Here is a 14,118-nt window from a genome sequence, read left to right as displayed (position 1 = left end):
TGTTTTTAAGCTCCTTAGTTTTTATCTGTGTCTTTCGATGTGTCGACATAACATTGTGTATACCTAATAACTTTCCTTTTGGTGATGTTTAGAAAATACATGTATCCAATTCGGAAATACAAAGATAACAAATAAATACCAACACAGCGCTACCGTGGGGCAGACTGCAGCTCAGAGGTCTAGCGGTGGACGAACTTTCGGTACGAGACAATGATTTCGCCGGTACAGAAGGTCGGTTCAGTACAATCAAGAAATAAACCAAATACAAAATCTGTACTCTACTTAATTAATTTATCTTTTGTGGGGGAGGGGGAAGCCTAACATACCACGTTACTTCAAAGAAATTTGTAGAGATGCAGGAAAATTAATATATTTAAAATTCCAAGTTATTTTTCCTTTTTTAAGTCATAGAAATGATAGGTTATAAAATGAGCTTCCAGAATATATTACATTTACGTAAAAATGTATGTATGTATATTTATATAGAATATATTTATTTACAACTAACCAAAGTACGACGTACGGTTAAATACAAATTAGCGATCGTCTGTTTACTATCGAGGAGCTACAGTCCGCACATAGAACAAGCAGACACGCTAGCGTTGAAAATTATGGACACAGAAACAACGAACTTTTATTATAATATTATTTATAAATTACATTATTCTGTTGCTATATATTTCTAAATAGTTTTATACACAAAGAAGTACAAAAACACGTATCACCAATCGGTAATTTGAGTACTGCCGATCGTTTTTGTCCACGAATAGACGGTGAAGACTCAGTCAGTTAGATTACAGTCAAGGGCTACGAAACAACAAGACATAAAGATCCTCATGCACATTAGACTATTTGGTTTGAATAGTTCGAATCGTCCGAACGATCGTCAAATGTGCGTAGAAGTTGTTCCGGTACATAGTTGACCGAGGAACTGACGGGATTTCCAGCCGTCGTCCAACCAATGCCACTCTGACGATGAAAACTGATGAGCGTGGGTGATTCGATCGGCTGGCTGTCTGCCATTTGTAGACTGGCAACAACATTCAGTTGCGTTTACACTGGCAAGTAAAGTTGCATAGAGAATTTACACAACTGCTGTAGCATAATGTGAACAATATAAGCAATTTTACTCACGAGAACTGTCGCGCTACAGTTGTATCGCTGGTTTTTCCGAGAGTCAAGACGAAGTCTGTTCGTTCACACACGACTGTGATGTCTCGGCAATGTTTATAATTGAAATTTTAATAGTCGACACTGTTCTCCAGTTCTTGTAACCAATTGTCCGGCACTGGTTGCGGCAGCGCTCGCGAGAGCTCTTGCGCCCGTTTAGTCTAGCGATGTTTAGTTGGACACAAAACTTGCGGCAATTTTTTTTACCGGTGTAAACGCAGTTCAGTCGAGATTTGGATGTGATCGTGATATCAAAACTTGACCACTTCCTTTGTTTTAACCTATGTGATTTGATGACAATCGGAACGTGTGTAAGAAGCAATCGTTCATAGACCAACCGAGGCCTCGGCCGCGATACGAGCGGTTGGCGGTGGACGGTGAGCGCTAGATTGGGCGGGGACTTTAAGTTTAATGTTTGTGTTGTACATATGGGGAATACCCGACAGTAGCCATGGCAGACGTGAGCAGCAGAGCAGTACCACACGATGGAGCTTATCCGCCGCCAATTTTAAACATTAAATGTTTCTCCTGCCGCTCAACCCTTAGCTCAGTCTGTCATTGCTGTGCAACAGGATGCAAACACCCCCTCCTCGACGTTACTTGATGTAACTAACCCACTACTTTCTTCTCCAAAAGGTATCTTATTAATCTTTGTATAAATCCAACTGCCATTCTGGTGTACTCAGAAACCCGGGCTGCACCTCCAATCAAACCGTCAAACATTATATTATTCAACGAACCGAACCCTTAAGCCTGTTTATAACACTGTATATTTTGCTATCTATCAAACACACTTCTTTCCATAACACTATTTTCTCTAAAGAATAACAGTTGGACAACTTCGTCTGGAGACTCTATTTCGTTTAGTGCCGAAGTCTTAAACGATCGGTCGACCGAATTTGAATTGTCTAATGCATTGTTACGTTTTTTTGGGAGGGGGAGCGGAGGCTTGCCACGGCACAGGAGTAGAAATAACCTAGATAAACTCACTACACTAGTGGAGGTAACCTTAGATCAACTGGCGTCAGATGTAGCTCACGAACATAATATGTCGATCTTCATTCACAATTTCACGAGACACGTCGCGTAAAATACGAGGTTTCGTGATTAACCAGTTCTTGATTCAAGAAGCTGTCAAATTATGTCTTGATTTTTTAAATTCTTAGAGACAAAAGAATTATTTTTGAAATTTTCTCGGTTCTCAAAAAAATTCCCGGTTTTTTTTTCCCCGGTCCGTTAAATTCCCGACTTATTCCCGGTTTTCCCGGTCGGGTAGCCACCCTGATCTTATTTTAATGCTTATGTTCATTTCATTAATTATAGGTATGCTCATGTGTTACATGAGCTTATTATTTAATAATGCAGAAACAGGCTTGTATACATTTCAAGTGTGTATATTACAGGAGAATAGACATATAATACCGTTATTTGTAGAGAATAAATCTTCAGCAAACACAAATCCGGAATCTTGCAATTTTTTTCTGATTCCACCAGGCAATTTGAGGCAACAAACGGGAAGCATTTCGACAGTGAGATTTGCATCTACGAACTGGCTGCCTGTAACATAATGTATGCATAATTGAAATACTATTTTTCATAAAATTTGTACTTATACATATAGATATTGCAATGATAAGGAAATTATTATGGAAACAAAAAGAATAAAACTATGAAATGTGACTTTTATATGAAACAGAAAAATTAGATTATGACATATAAATATTATAAATGTAGGCAGGCAGGCAGGCAGCGGGTAGGCTGGGACTCTCGTCCCTTCTGTGGTAGCGTCTCTGCAACAAGCAGAATGGCTACTGATCATCAGTACGTCCAGCCCCAAGAGGGGCTATTTTTGCGTTGGGTCGTGGGGAATTGTTGAGTGTGTGGTTTTATTTAGGTCGGTGAAAAGTAGTGTAGTAGGTTGGGAAGTGAAGTGAAGTGGAGAGTCGTTGGTTTTTGTTTAGTACATTTAGTCTTCTATGGTGGGTCGTCTAATATTACTTTTAGTTGTGGGAGTTTCCACGGATGGACGGCTTCCCTGGTTGCCCACTCACGGATGTGATCCCACTTGGATTCAGCTGCTGCTGCATACATGTACATGGCTCTCGCCAGGCCAGTGATGAAGTCATGCAGGCTGGGTAGTCCTGCAGACCGTAGGACGACCGTGTTTCTGACGAACCATGGTGTGTTCGTCAGTTGGCGGAGTGCCCTGTTCTGGAAGGCTTCTAGTGCCTTCCTGGTCGTCTTGGAGGTGTGTAGATACCAGGCAGGAGCCGCGTATGTCACGATGGGGCGGACTATCGTTTTGTAGAGCAGCAGCTTCGTGTTGATGGGAAGTCCGGAGTGAGGTCTCAGTAGATCCGACAGCCCTTGACGGGCGGCCATTCCAAGGCGGATCCTCCCTTTGGCGGCAAGTCCAGTCGTTAGAGTCCTGTTGAGGACGACTCCCAAGTATTTAATAGACTTGGTCCACCTTAGTTGGTCCCCCTGTAGGTGAATCTTCTCGCGCTGGGCCGGATACTGCGGGTTTTTGGTGAAGCAGATAGCCTCGGTCTTCTGAGTGTTGATCCTGACCTTCCACTTCCTCATCCAGGAGTCCAGATGTTCCATTTGCCTTCTCATGTAGGCACATGATTGGCGGATGTTGGCCGACTTACTGTAGAACAGTGCGTCGTCAGCGTAGAGGGCGAGAGACATCCTGGGAATGACTGGGATGTCATTTGTGTACCACAGGTACAGCACTGGGCCCAGTACAGATCCCTGTGGCACGCCCGCGGTGATGGGCTGAGACAACGACGCGGCCTGTTCCACTGAGACAGAGAAAGTTCTGTCTGCTAGGTAAAACTGGAGAAGTCGGAACAAACTGCGAGGAAGTGGACTGTGGGCCAACTTGTACAGGAGCCCTTGATGCCAGACGCGGTCGAAGGCCTTGCTGACATCCAGGGAGACTGCGGTGGTGACCAGTCCTTGGTTATGGGAGTCAGTGAGGTCTGAGAACACTCTAGTCAGTTGGAGGGTGGTGGAGTGATCCCGACGGAAGCCGTATTGCTCTTTGCGGATTTCCATGTGGAAGTCCTCGGGGAAGCGGGCCAGAATGAGTCGCTCTAGGATTTTCGACAAGGAAGGTAGGAGGGAGAGAGGCTTCGGGGGTAGGATAAGCTTTGCCTGCTTCCAGGGTTTGGGAAAGTGTTTGAGTCGGAGGCAGGAGTTGAAGAGGGAGGTTATCCATTTCGTGCAACTTTGTAAAGAATAATATTTGGATGTTTTCAGGTTTGTATGTTTAGGATTTTGGTTGTTTAATACTCAATCACACAAAATCTAGTGTATAGAATTAGAAAAAATTTTGCATACATATTTCTTGGATATCAGAATAATATATAGGCATATTTTTATCTACTCATATTAATACTACTCATTATAAAATACTTATTCCAGATTTGCATGAGCTAAATATTATCTATCATAATGTGCTGCACATTGTCATGACAGTAGTATTATGTGATGTTTACCATAGATGGCAGCAGTGAGGAATTGAAACAATTTAGTTTATATTATATTCGCGAAATTAGTGCCCTTTGATATTGTGTGATGGAAGTATTACGGTAGCACTTATAGTGAGTTATATGGCTCAGCGAACTATTCGCTTCTTGTTAACAATTTGAAGAAACAAACAAGCGCAGTAACCCTGTGGTCATAGCAAAGGGAATTACAAAACAATGCACCAGACACAAAGTGCAATTTTTTAATGGCAGAAAACCATTGAGGGGGTAGTGAGTCCGTTTTGCACTAAAAATCATACAATAACTAATAAGGTATAAACAAATTTATATAATCCAGGACTGGGCCTAGTAAAAAGAATGGTATAGCAACCAGAAATTGGAAAGCAGTATCAGACTTACAGATATTCATATCTGTGAAGAACTAATACAGGTACCTAGCGTAAAAACAAAGGTAGTGAGCTATATGGCCCACACAGTAAGCGTGTATATTATTTTAGGTAATTAAAAGAATCATAATTGTTATAGAAGCAAATCAGGTTCGAAAAGGCCTTGGTGTGTAGATGTATGCATGAAGAAATTTAGAACTAATGTAGTCTATTAAAGATTGAACAATATTTTGTTGATCGGGGCAAGAAGACAAAATATGACTCAATTGAACCAAAAATTGGTCCTGCATGCACAAAACCTGCAACATCAACCTGAATAATAAGAGCTAGTCGCATTTTTTATCACCTCTGATCACCTTTACCATAAACACTGGAATAACGTCTACTTGATACATGCCTATTACTGTTTTAAAATCATCATAAAGCTTCACCTTATTACATTATAAATACTTTTACTAGAATGGCTAAGGACTTCATCTTTATTATTTCTACACAATCGGCCTAAAATATTTCAAGTGTTCTTGAAGTCATTAGAGCCATTCTATCAAATATGGAATATTGCAGAGAAATGTTATGTATTTCATTGGTACTTATAGAAATGCAGTGAAGGAGTTAAAGAAATAGATGACCTTTCTGGTTACTTCTGTAAAATAAGGATAGGGTGTTCCAATCGTGTGACATATAGAACTGATGTACTGTACACAGATCTAAATTTGTTTGAAACACAACCAGATTAACTTCTACACTTATAATAATCACAAATGTAGACTATCTTTGTAAATTTTCGTTCTCAAGGAAGTCACTACAGGAATCTTGACAAACGCACTTAAAAAATGTTATACGTCAATTTTGATTATTTTAAAATACTTTAAAAACATGTACAAATTCCTACAGCTAGTAAACTCGAAAATATCTTAAATAAATATGTGTTTATATTAAAAGCTTATACATGAAAACAAGTTTTAAGGTGCTTAAAATGTTGGTTTATGAAGGGTGCAATTTAAAAAGAACAATAGCATTAAAATTGCTATATAATTTGGTACATTTAAAATAATAATCTATTTAGTCAGCAAAATGAACTAACTACCTAACTAGTAATATAATTTATTAACTACACAATTTAAGGTTACAACTAGTAAAAATTAAACTATAATCCTTAGTTTTAAAATTGTATTTAACTTTACATGACACAAGTTTGTTTCAGCGTAAGGCCATTTCACAGTGCACAGTAGTAGAGGTTTACAGATGTATTAACTTTGTGTATATTTTACTTATACTATATTTACTCTTATTGGACAATATACCGTCACCATTTTATAATAAAACTATATTTATACCTGTATATGTTTAATACCTTTTGTTCATACAGAATTCCTCCAGCATTAATTCATACAGATGCGTGCTTACAATCCATTTTCAATTGTCTACTAGATCAAATGAATTCCAACCGTAGAATTTGTTATGAATCACGGACACAGTTCTGTATTACACTGGGTTTATATAACCCGAGCTCAAGTAGGATAACTGTTGCAACTGTAGAGGCTGTTGTTGGAATATATTACTAATGAAGTCAATGACAAAGTTGGTATGACTACAAAATGCAAACAACTAGACTAAAAATTATGTCACCAGAACAACAGCTCAAGATATGGGAATACAAGTATTTCACAATAAAAACAATCTAAAGTGCCTAAATCGCATAATCGGGCGGGTATTATCAGATATGGACCAACCAAGCAAAGTGAGCTAAGGTCGAGAATCGCGTGTCGTTCAGCATAAGGCCTGTGTGGCAACACTGCGCGTACAGTGTTGCCTAGTCGAATCACGTAACACCACCATCCCTGTAGCTGCTAGTCAAATACTGGGTGATTCCAAACATTAGGTCATTCCAAACATTATTGTCAAACTTTGGGAAAACGTTGATCAATTTAATATAATAAAAGTTTTTATAAATACATGCCCTAACATGCTTAGTGTTCTATCCATCTATATGTTTGTGTGTTTACATTGTACGAGTATTGGTTTTCCAAGTAACCGTTATAACTATAAAGTAGAATTTTTCAACATTATACTTTAAAAATTACTAGGAAAACACTGCCAACAATTTTATTTTATTTGTTTTATTAAACTCTAAAAAATTGCCATTTTGAAATTAATAATAAAGGAAAATCTTATCATGTACAAAATAATTAATATTGGTTGTGAATTAAATGAATCAATCATAAAATAAAATGTCCACACAAACATTACAGCTGATACATATATTTAACATAGCTAATTCAATAAACATTTTATATTTAATTTCAACGAGTAAGAATATTTTCTAGCTAATTTTATTTGTTGTTGCATTAGAAGTTTATGCAAATTAAGAATCAGAACATTTTATTGTTATAAACAAACAATGAATGGACAACAGATTAAAACAATTAATAGTCCTTTTACACAACATTAATCACACAATAATAAGAACAAACCACCATTTCGGTAAATTGTTCTCTTAAATTAACATTTTTAAAAGATGTCAGAAACATATCTTCAATGACTAATTAATTATAAAACTAGGAGTTTTTAAAAGCAACTTAACTTTTGAGCAAACAGCAAGACAGTTGAACATCTTAAAAACAGTTGTAAAAATGTGTTTAGAAAAAAAATGCTGTCCAAAACCCGTTCGAGGAGCTTTCTTCAGGATACGGAAGATATAACTAGTATGGGTACTACTGATCCCAATGTAGAGTTTTTCTATGTTCAAAACTAACCTGTTCCCATCTAACCACCGATAAAGACAATTTGATTCAGTATAAATGTCTTTTGTAAGTCTGAGATGTTAGGGGCACTTACCAAGAGCTAATTATCGTCAACAAATAGACAAAGGTAAGCCTTATCGATACAATATTGTATATATCATTAATAAAAGCTTAAGAACAGTATTAGTCCCAAGTATGAACCCTGGGATCACTAACACTGTTTCTACACAAAACCTGAGTGGTCGACATAACTCATTTCCACTTTCTTGATGCGCGCAAGAAGGTGCGATGAATATCATCTGTGGTCCTGACATCTGATACCTATATTTTGGAGTTTGTACAACAGAAATGAGCGATCAACCCGTGGAAAATCCCACAAATGAAAGTAATAACTAGATGACCCACCCTAGAAGAAAGAACAACAACAAAAACCAACTGACTCACCACTTCACTACTCAACCAACCAGACTACTCGAAAGCGACAGAAATTTAAAACTACACAATTAACGCAATTAACTCACCACGACTTAACGCAACAATAGCCCCACTTGGGACTAGACGTACACATGACCAGTAGCCATTCTGCTTGTTGCAGAGACGCTACCTCAGAAGGGACAGAGTCCCAGCCTACCCGCTGCCTGCCTGCGATCGACTAAATCAAAAAGTTTTGCTAAAAAAAAACTAACAAATATACACTGTACTCTTTCTTGTCGAGAGCATGGACTATTTTATTTACAACAACAATTGACACTGCTGTTAGCGAAAACATTCGGAATTCTATCAGCAACATCTCCTTCAAACACTTTGGAAAATGAAAAAATTAATTGAAAAGGTATATAATTATTACACCAGTGCCCATTCAGCTTTTTCAAATTTGATTTAATAATGATCAGTTTCAAAACTGAAGATAAAGATAAAGAAAAAGTCCAAGGGTATAAAGCTTACAGTAAAACTACTCTACTACCAATCACCAGGAGAAGCTTTAACAGGGATAGTTAAATTCTTCTGTAACAAACAACTACAGTTTATATGAAGTGTATTTAAGAGGGCAACGTACCCAAAAAATTTATTTTTTCTAAAAAAAATTTTTATTTTATTTTTTAGTTTCTAAAATGTTTGGAAACAATAATCAATTATTGGTTTTGCATTATCATTGCCAAAAGTGTGTTTTTTTAAATAAAATCTATTAGCGTGTAGAGCTGATTTTGTCTCCTCCAGGCGGCCATTATAAGTGAAAAAAAATATATCATATAACTATTCATTACTAATGTATTTTATTGCTGTATTCAGTATATTAGAATGTCATAGTTTCAGAACTAAAATCCCAGCTTTTTTATGTGTGGTAATCACTCAGTAGATCAGCTGTTGTCAGTGATCAGCTGTTAGTTCCAGTTACTTTACTCTAACCTCACTTTGTGAATGCCATGTTTTTTTTGTGTTTTGTTGAACAATTTAGTGATTTAGAATTATTAGATTTGATTTAGTCATGAAGCAATCAACTAAAAATCAATACTAAGAAGAGTGTTGCAGTCAAAGAAAAGACTGAGCTTGAAGTATAAAAAATACCATCAGGAAGTTAAATTGAAAAAGATGAAAAAGGAAGAAAAGATATTAAAAAAAGAAAGGTGTTACCTATGGGGCTGGACTCTTTTAAGTGTAAAATATATTTACACTAAACACAAAAACAATGATTATGTAAATAGTCTTACTTTTCATGGTATAATAAACATATGAAGTTTTTTGCCTTTTCCCGTAAGTTTGTTTTTCCGTGTTTTTCAACACGTTTTACAACGTAACTTCTTTATTTATTGACCTAGAGACCTCATATTTTGTAAATATGATCTTCAATATATAGTGCACAAAGTGTAGTATGGGATCAAGTATATTTTAAATTATACTCCTAATATAATTTTTTTCCATTTATAGAAAATTACAATTTTTTGAAAAAGTTAAAATAAAATGTTACTTACCTATTTTGATAACTACACACAATTCGATACTACACTTTGTAAGGCTATTTATTAGCTTTAAAAAAATATCTAAAAATTTGGAATAGGTGCAATACAAAAGCAGCTATGGTGTAAAACAAGAATTCTAATTTTCTTGAAAAACCCCCTCCCTTTCCCCTGAAGAGGGGTGGGAGGGGGTTAATAATATATTTTCTTTAAACCCTGTCCTAGAGAGACACTTTAATGAACAAAAAGATTAATTAGTGGCAGAAATTAAAAAACATATGTTTTGGGTACATTGCCCCCCTAAAACAAAATTTAATTATAACATTAACAAATATTAAACAAAACAGATCAAATTTAAATCATAAATCAAGACCAAAGCTAAATATTGATGTCTACTCTTGGCAAAAACGTAGCCAGGACAAAATTTTGGGGCGGGGGGTCAAGACAACTGATATTTCACCAAAGTGGACAGAAAGTAAGGCCCCATTTTGTTCCTTAAAAGGTTCTTGGCCCGTATCTGTGTTGAGAACGATCTGCCAACAGCACATGTAAGTAATACCGAATTATTCTAATAATAATAATCGTTTACTAAAAAAGTAATTGAAACAATTGAACATTTGGGGGGAACCGGACCCCTTGCACTCTCTCGCTGGCTACGACCTTGACTCTTGAATCAAAAGGTTTAGATATCCGAGTTTGAAAGTTGACCACAAACTATAACTAATAGAGCTACAATGACGGGAGTTATATTAAAATTCAGCTTGTTTGTTTCTGCGTTTCTACATATCAAAACTGTTAGTAACAATAAATTGAAGTTTTTATATCTTAATCAACGAAAAATAACGGGTTTTTGCGATGTTCAAACTAACTAATTTAGACTTTGAAAATTCATAACTCGGAAACTTGTAATCCGATTAAGACCACATGTTTATACAAGATAGATACACGTCTACTGTAATTGTAATTTTGCTATGTAAATGTAACAATAGTATGAAAAAATGGTTCTTAAAATACCATCTTAACTTTTATTCTTGACTGTGTGTGGTCCACAAAATTCGACATTGGTCACATTATGCAGCTCTTAGTTATCATCTTGAACGTGTAATTGTGTAAATCACTAACTAAAACGTTTCATTTTTAACACATAATAAATTGAGCAAGTTGTTTTTTATTCACCGTAACCAGTAACTAACTGTTGGTTTTAACGCGCAATCGCCAGACTGCCCAGGGCGGTGTTGCCTCTTAGTGACAACCAATGACAACATACTAACACAGTACAGAACTGCTCAGAGCTCGACAATTCGCTCACTACTGTGACAACTGATCACGTCGAGACTATTGCAAAAGATACTTTTTGTACAGGTTACTCGCCGTCTGTACAGACAGTATAAGTTCGCGTAAACCGAAAGTACCCGGGTACAGGTTACTGTTATAGATACTTACGATAAGGACCAGTAGCGTAGCCAGAAATTTCGTTCGGGGGGGGGGGGTCCGAAACCAGGGGACGTTTTGTGTGTTATTTGCCAATGAGTTCACTGGTAAAAGGTAAATACCAAAAATATGGAGCTTTAGTAACTACGCCTTATAGAAAGTGGAAAGATGTAATAGGCAAATTCAACTCTCACAGCAACTCTAGTACCACAAATTTTCTTGTATAGCTACAGAAACTTTACGAAGTTCGATTCTGGCCGAGTAGAAAGCACCAAAGTGATGTTGAATTCATTGGATAAGAAAGAAAAAGAACAAAACAGAGCTTCACTCAAGCGTATAATTGACACGACTATATTCCGTGGAGAAAATTAAATACCCCTTCGGGGACATTGGGCCACTGACGGCCGAAAACCCTTTAGAAAAGGAGGGCAATTTTCGAGCGTTGTTCGGGTACAGATCAAACTAACGGTCGGGAAATGCACCGGAAAAACTCTACTGATTAGAAGTTCGGCTACTTTGGATTTCACTGATTGAGTTATTTATGAATGAGTTATAATGACGATTTTTTTGTATCATTACGCTGTAGACGAGTATATAGGCCTAATTATCGGAAAAATCAAAAAAATCAGTTTCGGTCGGAAATAAAATACACCTGAAAAATTCTAATGATTAGAACTTCATCTACTTCGGACTTCAGTTATTGAGGTAAACGTGGTATTTTTGATTGAGTTAGGACGACGAGTTTTTGTTATCATTAAACTCTACTCGACTACCTATATAGTTATCGAGAAAAAAATCACTTCCGGTCGGTAAATACCGAAGAAAAGCTCTCTATAGATTCAAGTTTTGACGATTTTGGATTTCACTGGTTGAGTGGTTGAGGTAAAAGTGGTACTTAGAATTATGTTAGGACGTTGATATTATATATTAATTCAACGCCGACTAATACATATATAATTATCGAGAAAAAGAACAATAAAACACTTCCGGTCGGAAAATACCGAGGAAAAGCTCTACTGATTAAGATTTTGACGATTTTGGATTTCCACTGATAAGGACGCTTTACACGCCACCGTTCCTGGTACAAAGTACTCAGACTACTTTAGCAGTAGCAGTAACTAGAACATGTACCTGTACCATTTTAAGAGCACTCTGTAATGTATGAGTCGAAATCAGTACGAGTACACTTTGTACTCGGTTACTGAAGTACCGGATACATGTAGAAGCCAGTAGAAATAGTAAGACTAACCTCACTTTCGTGGTCGCTGCGTGACGGCAATATTAAAATATTTAGGGCTTTGAACATAAATTTAATTATTATATGTGCAATGCCATGTATTTTGTACATTAGTTATAAAGTTTGAATTTATATATTTGATTGTGATTTATTTCTAAACTCCAACATAAATGTTTTTTTTAGTCGAAATATACTATTAGGAGATCGATTATTTTGAAATAAAATGCTCTTGGAGAGGGGGACAAGTCCCGTTCGTACCCCCTCCCCCGCGGTCAGTGTAATACTTGAATTATGTAGGTTCAGTTTATATTTATTAATTTAGATGAATTAGATATTTTAAGTTTGTATATTAACTAAATTCCAATCCTTTTATGTATATTAGAAGTAATTTACAAGGTTAATTATATGTTATACTAAACTCGTTTACTAAGTTAATCTTTATTGATGTAGGGTATAAACTAACACCAACAATTCAATATTTAAGATTGGTAAATTATTTATTTGTAAATAATGAAATATAGGCTACATATTGTGCCTATGTTGTAGGCTACATATGATTTGTTTTCTGTGTTGGCGTACGCTTGGATAATTAAAAAAATTCTCCAAGATTGTAATAATGACATAAAAACTTCAACTTGCATAATGAATAAATATTCAATTGTTCCTGTTCAAACACAATATGGAAGCATATCCAACATTAATTAATTAAATTACGTGTAACGTATATTAAATTTATTGTAAGTTAATGAATTGTCTCTCGTACTAAATGAGACAGACGCCCGTAATTCTAGGCTACCGTCGCGTCGTGGACATTAGGTCAAAAACGCACACACAGTTCTGCATGTGAACACAGTCAGTATACTGTATGTTAGCACATACAGTACTAACATATTACACTACTAAAATATTTGTTAAACACAAACATTCATTTATACTAATTTCCTATACAAATCCGGATAAAACATTATCTTATATATACAAGAAAACAAATTCCTATCTTCTGTACATGAAGTTAATTTGCTTTCTTAGTTTGTGGCATTTTAAAATTAATTCTGTGTTTCTATTAAACCATAATACGGTATAACTGCAATCAACAGTCTGTCCTGAGTTAACTAATGACTGTTATAGTTCTGAAACCGATCAGGTAGAATACGAAACTCTGGAGAAAGCTCACGAGAACGCGCTCTGAAGTGTACGTAGATCAGTTTCTATTGACCACTACTGCACGAACTGGCAACTGCGCTATACACTCGCATGATTTGGTGCCCGGGAATGTAGTCCCTTCGTATTTTCCACTCTCCAATTTTAGTTTTTAATTGTTCTTAATAATATAACTTGCGGATATTAATAATAAAACATAGAAGATAAATAAATCAGTTTGAAAAAATTAAAATACATATGCCTACATTAATTGTATTTGGTAAAAAATGTCAAATATTTTCATTGGTTTCAATGGGAGGGGTATTTAAAAGTTGCTCTTTGCGTACAATTTGGCACCAGACCAGATGTCCAGGTTAAGCATTTGTTTAAATGTTGAGTTGGTTTAATTTATTTATCAAAATGCTCTTCTTGATATAACGTGTGATTTGCCAACACACATTTGAATCCATTTGCAAGATACCAAATGTGCTTAAAAAGTGAATTTTACATTATGTTAAATGTAGAGGTACTATGTTCCATCATTATGATCTTAGCTTT

The 14,118-nt window shown here is 36.1% G+C and overlaps 1 protein-coding gene across 3 annotated transcripts in view; it reads right to left on the bottom strand.

Annotated features, from left to right (window-relative positions):
• The window catches only part of LOC124360554 (DNA repair protein RAD51 homolog 3), a 105,936-nt gene that overhangs the window by 51,871 nt on the left and 39,947 nt on the right, over positions 1 to 14,118 (bottom strand). For all 3 annotated transcript variants that reach the window (XM_046814267.1, XM_046814269.1, XM_046814268.1), the window contains exon 2: positions 2,593 to 2,727. In XM_046814267.1, the coding sequence (XP_046670223.1) occupies positions 2,593 to 2,692 (100 nt within the window). In that variant the 5' untranslated portion in view covers positions 2,693 to 2,727. The remainder of the gene's footprint in view (positions 1 to 2,592; positions 2,728 to 14,118) is intronic.

The sequence above is a fragment of the Homalodisca vitripennis genome, chromosome 4 (genome assembly GCF_021130785.1).
Source record: "Homalodisca vitripennis isolate AUS2020 chromosome 4, UT_GWSS_2.1, whole genome shotgun sequence".
Classification (NCBI taxonomy): domain Eukaryota; kingdom Metazoa; phylum Arthropoda; class Insecta; order Hemiptera; family Cicadellidae; genus Homalodisca; species Homalodisca vitripennis.
The sequence above is the reverse complement of the archived record's forward strand: the minus strand, read 5'-3'. Positions and strand labels throughout refer to the sequence as shown.